At 45.4% G+C, this 16045-nt stretch overlaps 1 protein-coding gene across 4 annotated transcripts in view; it reads left to right on the top strand.

Moving 5' to 3' along the window:
* Positions 1-16045, top strand: part of MIGA2 (mitoguardin 2) — a 34500-nt gene that overhangs the window by 3657 nt on the left and 14798 nt on the right. For 2 of the 4 annotated variants that reach the window (XM_050926195.1, XM_050926194.1), the window contains exons 2-4: positions 3266-3509; positions 5468-5678; positions 7067-7179. In XM_050926195.1, the coding sequence (XP_050782152.1) occupies positions 3414-3509; positions 5468-5678; positions 7067-7179 (420 nt within the window). In that variant the 5' untranslated portion in view covers positions 3266-3413. Of the gene's footprint in view, positions 1-2200; positions 2933-3265; positions 3510-5467; positions 5679-7066; positions 7180-16045 lie in introns of those variants that run through there. The other 2 variants (XM_050926196.1, XM_050926197.1) reach the window with 2 other exon arrangements.

Below are 16045 nucleotides of genomic sequence, written 5' to 3'. Positions count from 1 at the left end.
TTACAGGTAGGCAGGTATCCTGAGCCCAGCAGCCCCTCCCCCCTGCCAGCCAGGTCATTTGCATTTTCACTGACCATTTCCATCCTAGCCAATTGGTTCCCTGGATTTGAATTCAAACCCTCGGCCGTTACAGGAGCGGGGCCTGGATCCTGTCCCATGGGGAGACAGTCACCCCCCCAACAGGGCCTCCCAGCCGACATCCTGGAGAACCCCAACTACCAGCCAGCCTGACCCCTCCTGCGACTGCACAGGGATCTGGGCCATAGGCAGGGCAAGGGGCTTCACCCCAGGGAACTTCACCCAGGTCCCACAGTCCCTCAGCATCTGGGGCTGCACCACCACAGTTCTCTCTGTCCCAGGGTCTCGCCCCCGCAGGCATGTTTCCCCACTGACCCCTGGGCAGCCCCCTATGTCTCTGCTCCACTATTGCCAGTCCATGCTGCTGCTGCTTCTCCTGCAGCTTTTCCTCGGGCTCTTGCTTTCTCTCATGGTCCTCTCGCTCTCTCGGGCTCTGCTCCCATCCCATCCGTCTCCGATCCCCTGATGGGGAACCTGATCGTGAAGACCCTCGTATGGTTGGGGACCAGACTCCTGGGGATGCCTGGCTGATGCTCCAGCTGCTCTCAGATCCTCTTGTAGCCTCATCTGGGCCAGGAATCTGCTCCTCAGAGTGGTCCTCCTCCTCCAACTGCACGATTAACTGTGCCTTGGTGAACGTCCCCTGTGCACAGGATCACAATGTCCTTCTCAAGGAGATGGTGATAGGCCATCACTTCACCGTTCCCAAGTGGCTCTGGACTCACAGGCCTGTGTGCTCTTGGCTCCCCCATGGTTTCCAGGAAGAACCCCTGGTGTGCCAGCCCTTCTCGTGATCACCACCTCTTTGCCAGGGTCGAGCTGCAGACTCCTCCGCCCCTGGGACTGCTCCTGCAATCCCCCGGGGAACCCTGCTACTGCAAAAATCCTTCTCTCTCCCAGGGTCGAGCGGCAAGCTCTTCCGCCCCTGAGACTGCTCGCTGCAGTCCTCAGGGGGACCCTGTTACTCCAACAGTCCTTCTCGCTGGTCACACACTCCCAGAGGTTAACTGCCCCCTGAAACCGTCCCTCTCTGAGCCTTCAGCACGCCTGGTCCTCATTATCCCTCCTTTGTTTTACTGCTCCCCAGTCACTTACTGCAAGCAGCACCATTCACGGGGTGCAGTACATCCCACCGCTGCCACCAGTTGTCACGGAGTCCCCGGGCGATGCTCCGGAACTGCTCCCCACCAAGCCAGGCAGGACTTTGGGGAGCCTCCTCTCCCTTGGAGCAGACTTGTTCAGGGCAAGAAGCTCACACGTCTTCACCTCCTGGGTCTCTCCTTGGAGCATTCAGCATCCTCTGCCCCTCCGTGTGCTTCCCACAGCGAGTCCACCCCAGCGGGGTCCTGGGGAAGCCACCGGGTCCTGCACCCCCACTTTGCAGTCAGACGTGACTCTTAGCCAGCCAGTAAAACAGAGGTTTATTCGATGACAGGAACAGGGTCTAAAACAGAGCTTGTAGGTACAGCGAACCGGACCCCTCGGCTGGGTCCATTCTGGGGGGCAGTGAGCCAGACCCCCAGGTCTGCCCTCCACCCTTGACCCCAGCCAGCTCCAGACTAACAACCCCTCCCAGCCCCTCCTCTCTGCTCAGCCCCTTTCCCGGGCCAGGAGGTCACCTGATCTCTTTGTCTCCAACACCTTCAGTTGGCACCTTTGCAGAGGAGGGGCCCAGGCCATCAGTTGCTAGGAGACAGAGTGTCAGGCATTTAGGTGCACTGGCCCTTTGCTCTGCCAGATACTTAAGAACTGCACAGGGGACACTGAGGCACCAACACAGTACTCAGAGAAAACATTAAGAACTTTCCCAGTTCGTCACACAAGGTACAGACCAAGGCTATAATATTTAACACATTTTGGTTATACATACTGGCTGAACAATGCTTGTTCAAAGCTAGTTTGTCCACAACTGTATTTAAGCATAGCCTAAATGTGGCAGTGATTGAACTGGCGGGTGGTTGGGCCCTGTGGATGTGGCCAAAAAGTGTTACAATTATGTTCTATTAAAAATAAACAAACCTGTTGTAGCTTAGTTCTGCCTGAGCTAAAGCAATTTTGTTTCAGTCTGGTTGTAATGTGACTTGGCTGCTGTGCACATTGGCCAGCAAAACTGTATTTAAACCAATTGACCCTGAACTACTATTGTAGTAAGATGAGGCCCTGAAACAAAAACTCTTGTGTCAGAGGCCCACTCTGAGGCTTGAATCCTGAACCAAAATACTTCCAGGCATTGCTAAGCAAAAGCTGGGCTGTGAGCCAGAGGCAGTCCCCACTCACAGAAGTTGGCAAGAAGAGGGTTGCCAGAAGCAGGTGCATCCACACATAAGTGCTCATTAGAGGAACTTGTGCCAAGATGGCATCAGAACACTCCACAGAGATAACGAGGAACAGGCAGGTGCATTTTAAAGACAAGTCAAAAGGACAACATGACGGATAGATTTGTTTGAACCAACATGTAACCGTAGAAGGAGCACCCTAATGAGTAAAGGGGCTGCATCTCAGTAAGTCAGGAGGGATGAGTAAACTCTTCTGCACCTGTATAAGAATAGGTCTGGAAGTGCACATCGTCGTCCAGCCTAGGGGGCTGTGGAGTGTCCTGCCACTGACTGAGCCGTGTTCATTGCCGGGGCACATATTCGTAGTATGTCCTGTAGAATCTCTAGGAAACTATTACTGTGCTTCGTTTGACAATAAACCTGGCCGGGTGCCGTCGTACCTTACTAGAGTCTGTGGTCTTTGGGGGTTCTGTCGGTGTCTGCGGTGTCAGCTATCTGCGCAGAGCTGGGGCAGCACACAGAGGGAACACACACGCAGCCGACTTATCGTCATCGAACAAGAGCAGAGCATCACACTGGTAGCTACTGACAACTATAAAAGCCATTCGGCTGACATACTTCCTTATCCCTCGTAGATTGGGCCATTGATCTAGTCTAAAAATCTTTGGGGTTGCAAGCTCCAGAGCTACTTAGGTTGGGAATTCTCTTCCTTGTTTAGTTTGAGAGGCAGACATTACTGTTTGTAAGAATAAGCTTAATATCTCTTTTCTGTGGTTTATCCCATTATAGTTGTCTTGCTATTTTAAATGGATTGTAATGTGCCTTCAGATGCATTGTACAAATATTTCTTTATCAGAGGAGATTGTACTGTTCTTGCTACTATTTACCATATTTTTTCCTGTTCCTTGCAGAGAGAAAATTCACAGTTGGAGACCGATTCTGGAATCCCAAGGCACATTTTAAAACAAAGTTGGATTTCTTTGTGAACTCTCTGAGCAGTTCCCATAAGTGTCCTTCCCACACGCTGACTCCTGTGGGTATTCTGAGCCTCATTCAGACATGGCCTTTCAGAGAACGGAGGGAATGTCCATCATCCAGGCCTTGGCAATGACAGTGGCAGAAATCCCTGTGTTTCTTTACACGACATTTGGGCAGGTAAAAAAAAAAAAAGACACAGCTGGATTTTCTGCAGAGTTATTTGGAGTTTTCTTTTACAGGGCTGTCTGCAGCAGTTGTTTTGGAGGGTGCTGAAGAGAAATAACAGGGTGATGCTGGGGCAAGAGAAAGGGAGGAATTAACGGTTGCTATGGGGTGATTGCACTTGTTTGAGGGACTGTGGAAGGAATCGGGAATAGAGGCTTTTTACAAGAGGTCAGGTGTCATCTGGCGAGGTTTGGGGAGTATCCTGCAGATGAGAGAGAAGGAGAGACACTTGCTGGGGAAGCTTTGATGGTGGGTTTGGCAGTGGGGAGGGAGGGTGTTGAGAGGGAGGCTGGTCCAGTGGCTAAGGCCATAATCTAGGACTTGAGAGATCTGAGTTCAATTCCCTGTTCTACCACAAACTTCCTGCATAACCCTAGACAAGTCATTCAGCCTCTCTGTGTCTCAGTTTGTCATCTGTAAAATAGGGAAGTGCTATTATCCCCATCTCACAAGAGTGTTGTGAGGATAAGTGCATTAAAGATTGTGAGGCGCTCAGCTACTGCAGTGATGGGGGCCACATAAGTATCGAACAGAGAGGGGAATTTAGCTGTGAAGTAGGGAAGGGTTGCAGGCAAGTATGGTTAGATGCTGAGGAAAAGAATGGGCACTGTACAGAAAAACTGCTCTGTAGAGAACATTTGGTGTATACTGCTTTGTGTTCCAAGAGACAGAGTTTTCGTGGAAACAACATATCATGTTAATTTGTTAGGCTGATCATAATTATACTGAATTTTCAAAATTTTACCATGTTTTGGCCAAGTAGAAATTGAAATTTTAGTCCCAAGTGTCACAACTAGTTTTATAAACAACTGAAAAAGTGGGGGTTATAATTATGGAGGTGACACTGTCGTAACTCCAAAATTGCTAATGCTGCGTGCTATTCACCCCACTTTTCTCTGTATCAAGCAGAACCATTGGGTCATCTTTCGTTTAGAGACACTCAGGTATAGTTTTTGTTAAACATGATTATCATAAATGGAAAAATATACTAATGCAACAGTAGGGATAAGACTAACTGCCCCCAAATCAGGAAATTCAGAGTTGAGGTTAATAACAGTAACTGTCTCGCATATAAGTATTACAGTAAGTGCTTTCCTAATGATAAATGTACTGCTATTTTGCATTTATTTAAGATCTTATTGTGAAGACTTCCATTGACTACATTGGGCTTTAGATCAGGCCCTAAATGGCCCAAACCTAACTCACCTCCCAGCTGCCTAGGGCTTCCTGGACATGCCATCTACCACCTCTCAGTCCTCAGAACAGTGTCTCTGGTACCACTGCCTGGAAAATGATGGAACTCATTCAGAACGCTGTAGTGGGACGTGTATATCATCCCCTCCACTCCCCATCCCTCTTTAGGTGGATGTAAAACAATTTGTAGCATTTGTAGTGTAACTTATATGTGCTGGGGTGAAATCCAGTCCCCAGTGAAGTCAATGGGAGTTTTTGCTATAGACTTCAGTGGGGCCAGGATTTCACTTCTGGTTGTTAGTCCGGACCTACAATCTTTTGAGCAGGATCGCTGAGGCAAACTCCTTTTCTTGTGAAAAGTGCCATGGGATCTTTAATGTCCACATAGAGAAGGCAGCCCGTGAGGTTTCAAGCTCTCATCTAAAATGATTATACAGAGAGAACTGCATGGAAATCACACAGGACTCTAATTCTACCTGCAGTCTGTCAGATAAGATATTCTGTCCTACACATCTTGTCCTGAACAGTTTAGCATTGCTTGGCACTATTGAACAGTTGCTGTGTTCTACCCCATGGACATCTACATTTCACTGGTGGGTAAATCAGTGCCAGTAAAACACCTTTTGGTCCTAGCTGTCCTGGATTAAAATTGCTATACAAATGGGTAGTGCAGGTGGTGTCACATTGTTGCTCTCTTATATCTCTTGTGTTTAAAGTCTGTCTTCTCTCAGCTGAGACTCTCCCCAGGCCTGAGGAAGGTGCTGTTTGCTACAGCTCTTGGGACAGTTGCCTTAGCTCTTACCGCGCACCAGCTGAAGCGGCGTCGACGTCGAAAGAGACAGATCACCCCAGAAAAGTGTGGCATTAAGCCTGGAGGAGTCCCTGCCCTCTCTTTACCAACCAAGAAGGTCCCTTCAGTGAAAAAAGGTTGGTATTGCAACAGCAGATGCTGGGGGCGGAATGCAACGTAATGTTAAAGGAACCTTTGTGTAAGCAATATTGGCTGGGAGGAGAAAAATATAGGACAGAAGCCCAGGTAGTTCCAAGCAGATGGGTAGATCAGGTTGCTAAAGTAATTCAAAACACTATACAGAGGCAGAATGAGACTGGGAGGCAAAACTAATCAGACAGTAGCCTATAGATAGCAGAATGGGCAAAATCATTACCCTAGAGCACAAGTGATTGAAAAGTGGCTGCAGGGCTTTACAGTGAGTTTTGCTGTTACCATCAACTTTAACACAAAAGGAGACTATCGACCACACTGTGTAATACTTTCACTTGATGTGTGTGGCTATGTGCATGCAGTGACCCACAGCTCACATCTTGGTGACCATCATTGGCTCCATTTGATGCCTATTAGGTGTGGCGGTAGGTTTCTGATGAATTGCTAATGTCATCTGCCCAAAGCATGGGCATTGGCGGCGCTGCCCTGAAATCACCGTTAGCAGTCCTTGGAAGCAGTAAAGGAGGCGGTGTAGTCTGCAGGAGTGAGGACAGAACTGGGAGTCAGGAGGTTGTGTTTTAAACCCAGCTTTCCCACTAACTCACTGTGTGACTTGGGCAAGTCACTTACTGTTCTCTTGGTTCCCCATCTGTAAAATGGGATTAACAATTACCCAGCTACTCCAGGGGGTGTTGTGAGGATTAATTATTGTCTGTACAGCACTGTGAAATTATGAAACTCTATAAAAACACTAATTATGAGGTCAAGCAAGTTTCCTGGCTGTATACTGGCAAGTTTTCTGCTGTGTTTGCACTAACGATACTTATTTTAGCACTGTACATGGCAGGAGAGAAGTGAGGCACTGATGCATAATATTTCTCCAATAACACTTTTCACTTGCGTACATCCTTTCATCCAAAGAGGTGAATAAGTATTCATAGTTCCATATTTGATGGGGAAACTAAGTCAGAGGTTAAGTGCCTTGCTCAAGGCGACAAAGCAAGTTAGGAGGGAATAGAACCCTGACTCCCAGCTGTAGCTATTAGAAATACACCTCCTCCTCCTTCTGCACGTCCTTTAACTCAGCAGATCTATGCTCTGTCACTAACTAATCACAGTTCCCCTCGTCATCCAGGACTGTAATGAAGCCATTTTGCTTTGAACCAGATTTTTCTGTGACTGCTTCCTTTTTCACCCCACTGAGCACTAATTCTTCCTTCTGGAGACCCTGCCTCCAGTGGTGCTAACCTGGGGCAGCACAGGACAGATTAGCGTGAGCTACACCACATCTGATTGCATAGGTTCCTTTTCCTGATTGCTGTAAACAGTGGGAAGACCTAAAGGCTTGTTTTTACCACCCTTCCAATTACAGGATACTCCAGCAGGAGAGTACAAAGTCCTAGCAGCAAGAGCAATGACACACTCAGTGGGATTTCCTCCATTGAGCCAAGCAAGCATTCCTGCTCCTCCCACAGTCTAGCCTCGGTAAGAGACCCTAACACCATGGCTATCTGCTCTACTAGTAGAACTAGTAGAGTGGGTGGAATTTACTTGTCCTGAAAATAATTTATTTTGTGTCAGAGCTTTTGTAGCCCTGCAGGTTGAGGTATTGGCCCTTAAAATCCCATCATTCTGATTACCAGTGTGCTTTAGTCCCCACCCCTCCAAACTTCAATTCTAATTTGATTTAAGGGGCTACTGACTGGAGATCAGCCAGAGCTAAAAACCAATTGTGATACTGTACCTGGCCATTTTGGGATGTGCCCAGTGACTGAGGTAAGAAAGGGAGAGCTTTATAGCAGAGAGAATAGACATTGGTTCATCATAAGCACTGCAGCCTGCACCACTGCAACTTATATACAAAGTGTAGACGTTTAGGGCCTTTCTTCTGCTGGGAAACTTTCTAACCAACATTAAAACTGCTTAGTGCTGTAGCATAGACCCTATTTTAGGCCTTTTAAAGTAGCCTGGACCAGAAAAAAAAAATGGTTCAGGTCAGGCTACCTTAAGCCTCATAAAACTGGGTCTATGCTATGTCTTCAAGCGATTTTTAAAACATCTCCCCAGTGCAGACAGGCTCAAAAATGACAGCTAAAAATGTAGTCATTGCTAATACCATATACTAGGTCTACACTGGCAGTTGTCAGCTCTCCCAGCAGTGTAGCTCCATTGCTAGTGCAGTCTGGCTGCCAGCATTTCTATAGCTGTGTTATCTAACTCTACTCCGAAGAGGTCTAAATGATGCTGCATCCTGTCTACACTAGTGCTTCCATGAGTGGGGCTGTGAAACAGTGGAAGACTTCCTGAAAACTGCAAGGTAGACGAGGCATTTGAGTGGAAGTTACTTGTTAGATCTTCTACCAATCCAGCTGAAGCATAGAAAGATTTAGGCAGTGAGTTTGCAAAACCTTGGTTTGTAAAATCTAATTTTGTAGCTCCACACTAGCTCCCTCAGTTCTCCTATCAGCCTCTCCCTTCTTCCACAGGACAAGAACTGGTTATATAGATCAAGACTTTTTCATCTTTTTACCCATGCCCAGCCAACAGCAGAAGATACCAAATAGATGTACAGGTCATAAGGGGAAGGTCCTTTCATGGATTGAGAACTGGTTAAAAGACAGGGAACAAAGGGTAGGAATTAATGGTAAATTCTCAGAATGGAGAGGGGTAACTAGTGGTGTTCCCCAGGGGTCAGTCCTAGGACCAGTCCTATTCAATTTATTAATAAATGATCTGGAGAAAGGGGTAAATAGTGAGGTGGCAAAGTTTGCAGATGATACTAAACTACTCAAGATAGTTAAGACCAAAGCAGATTGTGAAGAACTTCAAAAATATCTCACAAAACTAAGTGATTGGGCAACAAAATGGCAAATGAAATATAATGTGGATAAATGTAAAGTAATGCACATTGGAAAAAATAACCCCAACTATACATACAATATGATGGGGACTAATTTAGCTACAACGAGTCAGGAAAAAGATCTTGGCATCATCGTGGATAGTTCTCTGAAGATGTCCACGGAGTGCGCAGAGGTGGTCAAAAAAGCGAACAGGATGTTAGGAATCATTAAAAAAGGGATAGAGAATAAGACAGAGAATATCTTATTGCCCTTACATAAATCCATGGTACACCCACATCTCGAATACTGTGTACAGATGTGGTCTCCTCACCTCAAAAAAGGTATTCTAGCACTAGAAAAGGTTCAGAAAAGGGCAACTAAAATGATTAGGGGTTTGGAGAGGGTCCCATATGAGGAAAGATTAAAGAGGCTAGGCCTCTTCAGCTTGGGAAAGAGGAGACTAAGGGAGGATATGATAGAGGTATATAAAATCATGAGTGATGTAGAGAAAGTGGATAAGGAAAAGTTATTTACTTATTCCAATAATACAAGAACTAGGGGTCACCAAATGAAATTAATAGGGAGCAGGTTTAAAACAAATAAAAGGGAGTTCTTCTTCACACAGCGCACAGTCTACTTGTGGAACTCCTTACCTGAGGAGGTTGTGAAGGCTGGGACTATAACAATGTTTAAAAGGGAACTGGATAAATTCATGGTGGCTAAGTCCATAAATGGCTATTAGCCAGGATGGGTAAGGAATGGTGTCCCTAGCCTCTGTTCATCAGAGGATGGAGATGGATGACAGGAGAGAGATCACTTGATCATTGCTTGTTAGCTTCACTCCCTCTGGGGCACCTGGCATTGGCCACTGTCGGTAGATTCTTTGGCCACGTCCAGACTAGGAATTAAAATCGATTTTAGATACGCAACTTCAGCTACGAGAATAACGTAGCTGAAGTCGAATTTCTAAAATCGAGGTACTCACCAGTCTGGACGGCGCGGCATCGATGTCCGCGGCTCTCCGCGTCGATTCCGGAACTCCATTCGGATTGATGGAGTTCCGGAATCGATGTAAGCGCGCTCGGGGATCGATACACCGCGTCCAGACTAGACGCGATATATCGATCCCCGAGCAATCGATTTTAACCCGCCGATGCCGCGGGTTAGTCTGGACGAGGGCTTTGCTGCTTTTACAGATCCAGACTAACACGGCTACCCCTCTGATACTTGTCGGTAGCCAGATACTGGGCTAGATGGACCTTTGGTCTGACCCAGTATGGCCGTTCTTATGTTCTTTGTCTCAGAGAAAGGGTGGGTGGGAATAAACCCCTGCCAGATTTTATTGTTATGTTACACAGCCAGGGGTTAGCTCAAATAGGCGGGGTGGGGGGGAGGGGAGAGAAACACCACAGACAGTGAGCTGACTCCATCCCTCTTTAGCAAGCCAATGGCTAAGCAGCAAACTGAAGGAGTGGGGTTAGAGGGTAGCCTCCCTGTTCCCCATGGACGTATTTCTTCTCTCATTTCTTGTTTCAGAGTAGCAGCCGGGTTAGTCTGTATCCGCAAAAAGAACAGGAGTACTTGTGGCACCTTAGAGACTAACAAATTTATTTGAGCCTAAGCTTTCATGGGCTACAGCCCACTTCTTCGGATCTCATTTCTTGGTATTATTGGTTTCAGAGAAAGGATGGATGGGAACAAACCCCCCTTCCATGTTGCCAAATTGCACTGTTCCCAAATAATTGGGCTAGTTAATTTGATTGTGTGGTGGGGGAGAATAGCAGAAAAATGATCTTCCACTGAAAGCTAGTTTTGGAATCTTGACCTATTTTATTGGGGAAACTTAGGGTGAAACACTTCTGTAATGGGTGAATACAGAACCAATGCAAGATCTGAATTCCATTTTTAAATCTGATTCATGGGTACAGATATACATTTAAGGTCACATACTCGGCTCTATTCACAGCTCAGCTCCCACTGATGTCAAGGGGAGGTTTGCATAGAGATCAAAGGTAGAATCTGAATTTATGTAGTAATTAAACTTTTACTTGTGATCATTATGTGTTAGTTCAGTACACTATTGTCATATTTAGCATTGCTTCGGAGGAAATGTTCATTTTTAAGACAACTGCTGTTTCTGCCCTTTTTCTTTTCCATCTTATGTGTGTCCCTCTCTCTCTTTCCTTCCCCACTCTTGCATCTTTCTTTCCTTTTATTCCCTTTGCATTTCCTTCTCTGCAGTAACTCCCAGTTCCCACACTCTGGGCTTCACTTCCACTCCTTCTCCATTGCATCTGACAAAAGGATCTGCAATGATAAAGCTAACTCTAGCCTTTAAAGTACTGTCCTTAGGCTGTCAAGTTTACAGCCTAACAAGATTAATGGGTGGTGTGGAGGGAGTTCACACTTCTTGGAGTAGTTGTTTCAGGTTGCCTGTGGATTCAGGCTTCCACTTAAATACTTAGGGACACATTTGGAAGGCTTTGTTATTTCTTTATAGTCCTGAGGGTTAGAAACCACTTTTTAAATGGAAGTGGAGATTCTTCAGAATCTGCATATGCAAGGTGACTAGATCTCGTCTGTGGATCAAGGACATCACTGCTTAAGGCCATGGCTACACTGGCACTTTACAGCGCTGCAACTTTCGCGCTCAGGGGTGTGAAAAAAACACGCCCCGAGCGCTGCAAGATACAGCGCTGTAAAGCCTCAGTGTAATCAGTGCCGCAGCACTGGAAGCGCGGCTCCCAGCGCTGCAAGCTACACCCAGCGCTGGCGCTCCGACCACACTCACACTTCAAAGCGCTGCCGCGGCAGCGCTTTGAAATGTCAAGTGTAGCCATACCAAGTCAAAGGACCTGAAGATGGGGAGGGGATGGTGGGTGAAGCAGTTTCTGTTCTTACCTTCAGAAGTTCACACCTTGTTAAGGTGAATGGGTGGGGAAACTAATCCATTGTTTGGTGGTAGGTTCCTGTAAGGCTGCTAAAGTGCAGGGGCAGGCTCTGCCCTCTCACATTCCCCAGCAATCATTTCATAGTAGGTAGACTGGAAGGGAGACACCAGACAGACTCCATTCCTGCTTCTGAAACATGGTGGGTGCAGGACCTGTGCAGAGACAGCCTTCAGAGCAGATATATTCTCTGGCATATTTGGACTCAAAACCTTCGGGCTCAGTTTTGTGCAAATCAGGGTAAGTGGACTCCATCTACAATACAATTTAAATGCAGTTTGACTTCTTGAAGAGGTAACTATAACAGGACCGCTTGGAAATAGTGACTATAATATTATAACATTTTAACATTCCTGTAGTGGCAAGAACACCTCGGCAGCCCAACACTGTGGCATTTAATTTCAGAAAGGGGAACTAGGCAAAAATGAGGAGGTTAGTTAAACAGAAATTAAAAGGTACAGTGACTAGAGTGAAATCGCTACAAGCTGCATGGACACTTTTCAAAGACACCATAATAGAAGCCCAACTTAAATGCATACCCCAAATTAAAAAACACAGTAAAAGAACTAAAAAAAGAGACACTGTGGCTTAACAACCATGTAAAAGAAGCAGTGAGAGATAAAAAGGCATCTTTTAAAAAGTGGAAGTCATATCCTAGTGAGGTAAATAGAAAGGAGCATAAACACTGCCAAATTAAGTCTAAAAATGTAATAAGAAAAGCCAAAAAGGAGTTTGAAGAACAGGTAGCCAAAAACTCCAAAGGTAATAACAAAATGTTTTTTAAGTACATCAGAAGCAGGAAGCCTGCTAAACAACCAGTGGGGCCCCTGGATGAAATAAAAAAGGAGCACTTAAAGACAATAAAGTCACTGCAGAGAAACTAAAAGAATTCTTTGCTTCAGTCTTCACAGCTGAGGATGTTAGGGAGATTCCCAAACCAGAGCTGTCCTTTGTAGGTGACAAATCTGAGGAATTGTCACAGATTGAAGTGTCATTAGAGGAGGTTTTGTAATTAATTGATAAACTTAACAGTAACAAGTCACTGGGACCAGATTGCATTCACCCAAGAGTTCTGAAAGAACTCAAATGTGAAATTGCGGAACTATTAACTATGGTTTGTAACCTGTCCTTTAAATCAGCTTCTGTACCCAATGACTGGAATATAGCCAATGTAAGACGAAAATTTAAAAAGGGCTCTAGAGGTGATCTCAGCAATAAAGAATAAAATTGTCAGACATGTTGAAGAACGTAAATTGTTGGGCAAAAGTCAACATGGTTTCTGTAAAGGGAAATCATATCTTACTAATCTATTAGAGTTCTTTGAAGGAGTCAACAAACATGTGGACCAGGGGGATCCAGTGGACATATTGTACTTAGATTTCCAGAAAGCCTTTGACAAGGTCCCTCGCCAAAGGTTCTTACGTAAATTAAGCTGTCATTGGATAAGAGGGAAGATCCTTTCATGGATTGAGAACTGGTTAAAAGACAGGGAACAAAGAGTAGGAATTAATGGTAAATTCTCAGAATGGAGAGGGGTAACTAGTGGTGTTCCCCAAGGGTCAGTCCTAGGGCCAATCCTATTCAACTTATTCATAAATGATCTGGAGAAAGGGGTAAACGGTGAGGTGGCAAAATTTGCAGACGATACTAAACTGCTCAAGATAGTTGAGACCAAAGCAGACTGTGAAGAACTTCAAAGAGGTCTCACAAAACTAAGTGATTGGGCAACAAAATGGCAAATGAAATTTAATGTGGATAAATGTAAAGTAATGCACATTGGGGAAAAAAAACCCAACTATACATACAATATGATGGGGGCTAATTTAGCTACAGCTAATCAGGAAAGAGATCTTGGAGTCACCGTGGATAGTTCTCTGAAGACGTCCACGCAGTGTGCAGCGGCAATCAAAAAAGCCAACAGGATGTTAGGAATCATTAAAAAAGGGATAGAGAATAAGACAGAGAATATCTTATTGCTCATATATAAATCCCTGGTGCGCCCACATCTTGAATACCGCTTACAGATGTGGTCTCCTTATCTCAAAAAAGATATACTGGCATTAGAAAAGGTTCAGAAAAGGGCAACTAAAATTATGAGGGGTTTTGGAGAGGGTCCCATATGAGGAGAGATTAGAGGCTAGGACTTTTCAGCTTGGAAAAGAGGAGACTAATGGGGGATATAATAGAGGTATATAAAATCATGAGTTGTGGGGAAAAAGTGAATAAGGAAAAGTTATTTACTTGTTCCCATAGTATAAACACTAGGGGCCACCAAATGAAATTAATGGACAGCAGGTTTAAAACAAAAGGGAGGTGTTCTTCACACAACCTGTGGAACTCCTTGCCTGAGGAAGTCATGAAGGCTAGGACTGTAACAGGATTTAAAAGAGAACTAGATAAATTCATTGCGGTTAAGTCCATGAATGGCTGTTAGCCAGGATGAGTAAGGAATGGTGTCCCTAGCCTCTGTTGTCAGAGGGTGGAGCTGGATGGCAGGAGAGAGATCACTTGATCATTACCTGTTAGGTTCACTCCCTCTGGGGACACCTGGCATTGGCCACTGTCGGCAGACAGGATACTGGGCTGAATGGACCTTTGGTCTGACCCAGTATGGCCATTCTTATGTAAAACATATGATTTATAGTTAGAGCTACTTCTAAATCTATATTTTTTTCATGTACAGTCAAGTACTCTTCAAACAAGTGAGCCATTCTGCTCTCTAGACTTCTTTTGGCAGGGGGAGTGCGGAGCAGCTGAGATTTCCCCCTTATGCTTCACACTAGTTACTACTTCAGTGCTACTTTGCTGTTCTGTAAATCAGGATTTACCAACAGGTTGAGTTAGAAAACATAAGAAGCTGATTTAAAAGATGTGTAGGTTCAGAGAGAGAAGAGAATTCACTTTAGACAAAAACATACCCTAAATTCTGGTAAGTCCGCCCCCTTCCCCTTGACGAGAAGTCTTCCAAGACTCTTGCTAAATCCTTTCTATACTTGGCGAGTTGCCAGGAGCGTTCAGCCTGTGTCTTTTTCCTTGCATCCTCCAGAAGTTCAGGATTAAATTTATTTCCATGGACCTGTAGTGTTAGCCAGTCTCTGGGCAATACTGATCATTCTTTCTGGTTTTCTTGACCCTGGGATTAAGGAGACCTTATCCTTAAACTGCTGAGGTGAGTTCCAACTCATTTGGCTCTTGGAATTCCATCCTTGAGCTCTGAAGACAGGAGAGCAGAATTAGCCTCTCTAAAACACCATACAGTATCCCCAAGATCATCTCCTCCTCCTCACATAGTGTCCCCTACAGCAGCAGTGTATCATACCACCTGGAATCCCTACTTTCCAGTAATGCAAGACAAATTGTAACATAATGGTTCATGAGAAATGAGCAACTAAAATCAGGTCTGAATTACATGTGGGGAAGCAAAGAGGTAATCAAAATGAAGTGATTTTTAAATTTCGTATTTTGACTTGCTCTGGCTAGAAATAACTACTGTACAATCACATGCAATGTCAGTATCCTACAGCTTTGGAGTCTAGACCTGATAGCTTGCAGTATCAAATCTTAAAATGCTTTTATGACACTAGCCCAGCACACTGAACTAATCAGACCTAGAATGTTGTGTCTCTTGCTTCTGCTCAACCCCCACCCACACAAACTGATTATGTATTGAGGCCCTGGGCACAAGGAACATTGGGGGGGCTCACCCACCCCTCACAGCCTCCCCCCCCCCCCCGCTCCTCCTTTTTCCCCCCACGGCCCTGCCTCTTGGCCTGGCTGAAAGTCAGGCCATGGTAAGAACTGCTCAGGGAATCTGGGCTGCTGTGAGGAGCCCTGGACCCTCTACCTGTCCTGGATGGCATGCCCTGGGGGGCAGGGAAATGGGCCAGGGGCTGCTCTCTCCTCACAGCTGCCTGGGCAGCTTTTACTAAAGTCTAGGGTGACCATGTGTCCTGTTTTGGCCAGGACAGTCCCCTTTTTAAGCTCTGGCCGGGATGTCCTGACTTTTAGCAAAACAGGACAAATGCCCAGTTTTGCCAAAAAGGTACTGGGTGAGGGCAGCTCTGCATGGGCAGGGAGGGGCTCAGGGGGGCCCTGGAAGGGAAGATCTGATTACAAATACAGGGAGCAAATATAAAATAAGGAGCCTAGAAATAAATATGAATGAAAATAAATGATTCAATGCACTAAAAATGTGGCTATCTTAAAGTTGTCATCTTGTCAATTGAATTAATAACCTAGCTGATACTTGTGACAATAGTTTTGGAGCTTGTAGTTTCCGATGAGTGAGTGTGGACAGTTGCAGCTGTCTATACACATAATACAGCATTATGTAAGAGAACTCTGCCTAGGTGCCAAATATTGTAATAGCTAAGATGTAAGGTTTTTTATTGAAACAATATCTATTGGTTAGTGTTAGAGACTGGCAGTTAGGACTCTTGAGTTCTCTGACTAGCAGTGATACTTGATTCAGTTTGTGCTTGACTGTAGGCAATTCACTTAACCTCTGTGTGTTTCATTATATACATGTGTAAAATGGGGGGAAGGGGAGGAGAGGATCTGAGG

This window comes from Gopherus flavomarginatus, chromosome 17, assembly GCF_025201925.1.
Source record: "Gopherus flavomarginatus isolate rGopFla2 chromosome 17, rGopFla2.mat.asm, whole genome shotgun sequence".
Lineage (NCBI taxonomy): Eukaryota > Metazoa > Chordata > Testudines > Testudinidae > Gopherus > Gopherus flavomarginatus.
Note: the sequence above shows the minus strand (reverse complement) of the source record. Positions and strands in the feature narration are given on the sequence as shown.